General features: G+C 25.4%; 1 protein-coding gene across 1 annotated transcript; it reads right to left on the bottom strand.

Moving 5' to 3' along the window:
• Nucleotides 1-1,352: 1,352 nt before the first annotated feature.
• On the bottom strand, nucleotides 1,353-3,747 carry LOC101495450 (early nodulin-93-like). Its single transcript, XM_073364728.1, has 4 exons — nucleotides 3,735-3,747; nucleotides 3,388-3,449; nucleotides 2,832-2,907; nucleotides 1,353-1,637 (listed from the first exon to the last, which is right to left on the bottom strand). The coding sequence occupies exons 1-4, from the start codon at nucleotides 3,745-3,747 to the stop codon at nucleotides 1,537-1,539; spliced, it is 252 nt and encodes an 83-aa protein (XP_073220829.1). The 3' UTR covers nucleotides 1,353-1,536.
• Nucleotides 3,748-4,019: the final 272 nt, after the last annotated feature.

Here is a 4,019-nt window from a genome sequence, read left to right as displayed (position 1 = left end):
AATAAATTTTGGTGGCGACTCCATTGAATTCGAGAAACACTCGAAATTTTAGGCCGCGACACTTAGTCTACATACACAAAAATCTATTTATCAAATATTATAAATTAAATTGAACAAAATAATAAACCATGTTATACACTAGCAAACGTAATTAAAAAATAAATATAAATATCCTCAACATATATGGTTTAGTATTCCAAACTCTAATGCAATATTCGTTTCTGCATTAAGAAAAATACGAGTTTTATTCAGAGACAGACAAATGATTTTATTCATAGCTTAGTAAAAATAAAAATGAAAACGAAAATGAAAATAGTATTATACATTTTAAGCTAGTCTCGAGAGTTTTATCATCATTTACATTGTATCTTCGCTTTGGTCGTGAATGAATTGCATTGATTAATTTATTTATTTTTTGACATAAATAAATTCACTCAAATGTTAAAATGAGGATAGGACAATCTCCATTTATATTTTAAAATCAGTGAAAAAAATTAAAAATCTTGCTAACGATATCTACAAGTATTTTAGAAATTATCAATGAAAAATTAATTAATTAAAAACTTAATTCTATCAACTAAATTAATTTCTTCTACATATAGTTAACGACAAAAAAATAGTGCAACATTTACCGTATTTATATGCATTCATCCATCTTCAAAAAAAAAAATTAATATTGTTCGTTAATATTGATACGACCACGTATTGACAAGATACATATAAAATTGATAAATCGTTTAATTTGGTGATAGTTTTCATAAGTTATTAACTCAAATTATAGTACTGACTAAACAAATTATTTTTAGGTATTTCAACGCAAAATAAAAGTGTCTCACTAAAACGACAAATACAATATCATCGCAGTCAGACAACGAAAGCATGAACAAACTAAAAAAAACACAAAATATGCATAAAAACATTTATATAAGAAAAAAAAAACAATTCGACAGAACAATATCAAACAAAAAAATAACCTTAAACCATCACTATTCTAATATGCACACATAGAGAGAAAAAAAACTAAGACAAAAAGAAAATCGATGGCGTATTTAAATGACCCTTCGTCACTTTGGCATTGATTAATTCCTTAGAAAAACTCAACATATATGAAATATAAAATATAACACGATAAAAATTAAAATATCACATAATAATTTAAAGTTAAAACTGTTTCTTTTTATTCAAGTTATGTTTTTAACTCTTATAATATGTATAAATTTTTTTCAACTTTTAATCTCCACAATAATTATGAAATTATTAAAAATATTTAATTATAATTATTTTGAAATTATATCGATTGAATATGATATATTGATAATTTAAATATTTTCAAAGTAAAGGTGTATAGAAAATAAAATTTAAAAAATTTGATTTATTATTTTTGAAGCAACTTGGGGAGAGACAATTTGACACTCGATCATATAAACTAATTAAACTGCTTGAACCGCAATATTCATCTTCTTCACACTTAGTATGAGAGAACTTTGGAACTGCTACTACTGATTGCACTTTGTTCTGTTGAGATATTCAAGTGCATCATCTTTCTTGTCTCAAAGACTCTTCTAGAAGCAGGGACTGTTTTCTTGCACACGCCAATATTGTTTTCTCAGCAACAACAAAGAATGATGCAACGGATGCTGCAAGTAAAACAACCAATATATTATCAAAATGAGAATTTAACACACAACATACTCATAATCAATTTTATTTTAAATATTTTTAAACTTGTATAATAAAGTTAATTAGTGAGATAAGTAAGACAGTGACACCGATTCAAATATTCCATATATCTCTCGTTACAAACACATGTTAGAAAAAGAAATCTATTCTTAATTATAAGCTATCTTTTAATTTATTAGATGTATTTATGGTTATTTTTTAAAAAATATATTTACTAATTATACCTTTTTATCTTGAAAGATAAAAAGACCAATGAAATATATGTATGTACAATTTTAGGAATATCTATACATAAAATAAATGTATTAAATTATTTTTTTTTATTTTTTAATAAATATAAATAAATAAAAACAAAAGGTACTATCAATAGACAAATTATATGTTAAATCGTATACAATTGCACAAGTCACGCCATAATCTTCATGTACCAAGCTTTGATGATATCAAAGTCAAAATACAAGTGTATGAAATATTTCTATTTTTGAATATGTAAACTTTATGGTATTAAAATTATTGTTTGAAATTTATAATATATTAAAACTAATATGTTAATTTGAACTAAAGGAATATCCGCCGAGACGATAACACCCAAAAGTGTTACATCAAGACATGAACACCAAAAAACGTTGCATTTAGACGATGATAAAATCACATAAAAAAAAACAAAAAAATAAAATTAAATCTGTGTAGAATCCACTTATTTAAAAAGGATGAAGTGGAAAAAATGACTTGGAAGAATAATTCCAAAAGAAAAAATCTTAAATCACTCATCTTTTGATAAATAAACAATAAATAATCTATGTTTCATTATGATAGCAGAATATGGGTTATATTAATATATTTTTGCCTTCTAACAAAAAGATGTAAAATTACTTATTAAATTATCACATGTGACACAAATGAATAGAATTTAAGTGGAAAGTGAATTTTGTTTAAGGTTAAATTGTTCGGATAGGACATTGATACACTTAAACTTCGTAGAAAAATATTCACTTCTAATAGTACCACTCACTGTAAATTAAATTTAGGGGTATATTTATGTTATATTGATTTCTCTGACTTGGATAACATAATTGATTAACAAGTACTCTTGCAACAGAATTTTTTTTCTTCACGAGAATCTGTGACACAAAATTAAGTTGAGATCATACCAGCAGATATGATAAGTGCCTGAGCAGTATAATTGAGGTTTGCCTTTGCCCATGGAATCATCCGAACTGAAGCCAACTGTTAATTTGCAATGCGCAGCATTAAATTAAATAAATAGAACAAATTAATTAAGGTTACATATAACGTTCATACATGTTAATAATAATAAATAAATAAAAAATATTTGTCTCGACTGTATATTATACGATTGATGAAGATCTTAACACTAAATTAATGTAAATTTAATTAATTGATTTAAAAGAAGAAACTGAATGAGAGACGTGTTTTATAACACAGTTCATTTTATGAAACTATGTTTACAATTGTTTTTATTATAATTATAACAACATAGTTTTTATGACTAAGATTGTGTGGGAGATCTAAAAAAAGTTCAGAAAAATTAACTTTAAAAAAACAGAGTCAAACACAGAAGAAAATCATACACTTGCAAATTAAAACACCCTTGAACTATATTTGAAGAAGATACTTGTCACTTGTCAGATCCATTGAAAAATAATAATAATCATAATAATAATATTAAGAAGAAATAGATATTACCAATTGTACATTATCGACACAGTTTATTTCCTTCTTCTGGAGAAGCAATAAAAAACCTTGTGCTTTTACCCATTACTTTCACTTTAAACACACTTTGTTTCTCTTTGTTAAACCTTTCCTCTGCTTCAAAATCAGGTCTAAACATTTGGCTTGCCCGTGTTTATATATAGTAAAATATTAAGAATTGGTAGTATATACTATTTGATTATATGCCCAATAATTAATCATCTCTCAAATTTGGTAGTATTTTACTTCATTGCACATTGCACTATCTAATGTTGATTAGTTAATTAATAAAGGTAAGAGTGTCACGTTAGTGTCCTACGCCATCTCTATTTTTATAGTACCTCCCTCCTTCATTATTATCTTCTTCCATTATTTATCACTTTCTAAAAAAACATGAAATACTCCTCAAATGCATGCACTTCCACCAATAACAACACATTTGCGTGGTATAAGTTGGAAATCACACCGAAAATAATTTTGTTAACTTATAAAGATAATTATAAAGGGATTATTTTATTCTTTCGACAACATAAAATCAAAATATATACATTATTCCTACTTTGACTACAATACATCTTACTCTTGCGCAATTAGTTTTACTAACGAAATGCATAATATATTCATAG

This window comes from Cicer arietinum, unplaced genomic scaffold (assembly GCF_000331145.2).
Source record: "Cicer arietinum cultivar CDC Frontier isolate Library 1 unplaced genomic scaffold, Cicar.CDCFrontier_v2.0 Ca_scaffold_5688_v2.0, whole genome shotgun sequence".
Classification (NCBI taxonomy): Eukaryota; Viridiplantae; Streptophyta; class Magnoliopsida; order Fabales; family Fabaceae; genus Cicer; species Cicer arietinum.
Note: the sequence above shows the minus strand (reverse complement) of the source record. Positions and strands in the feature narration are given on the sequence as shown.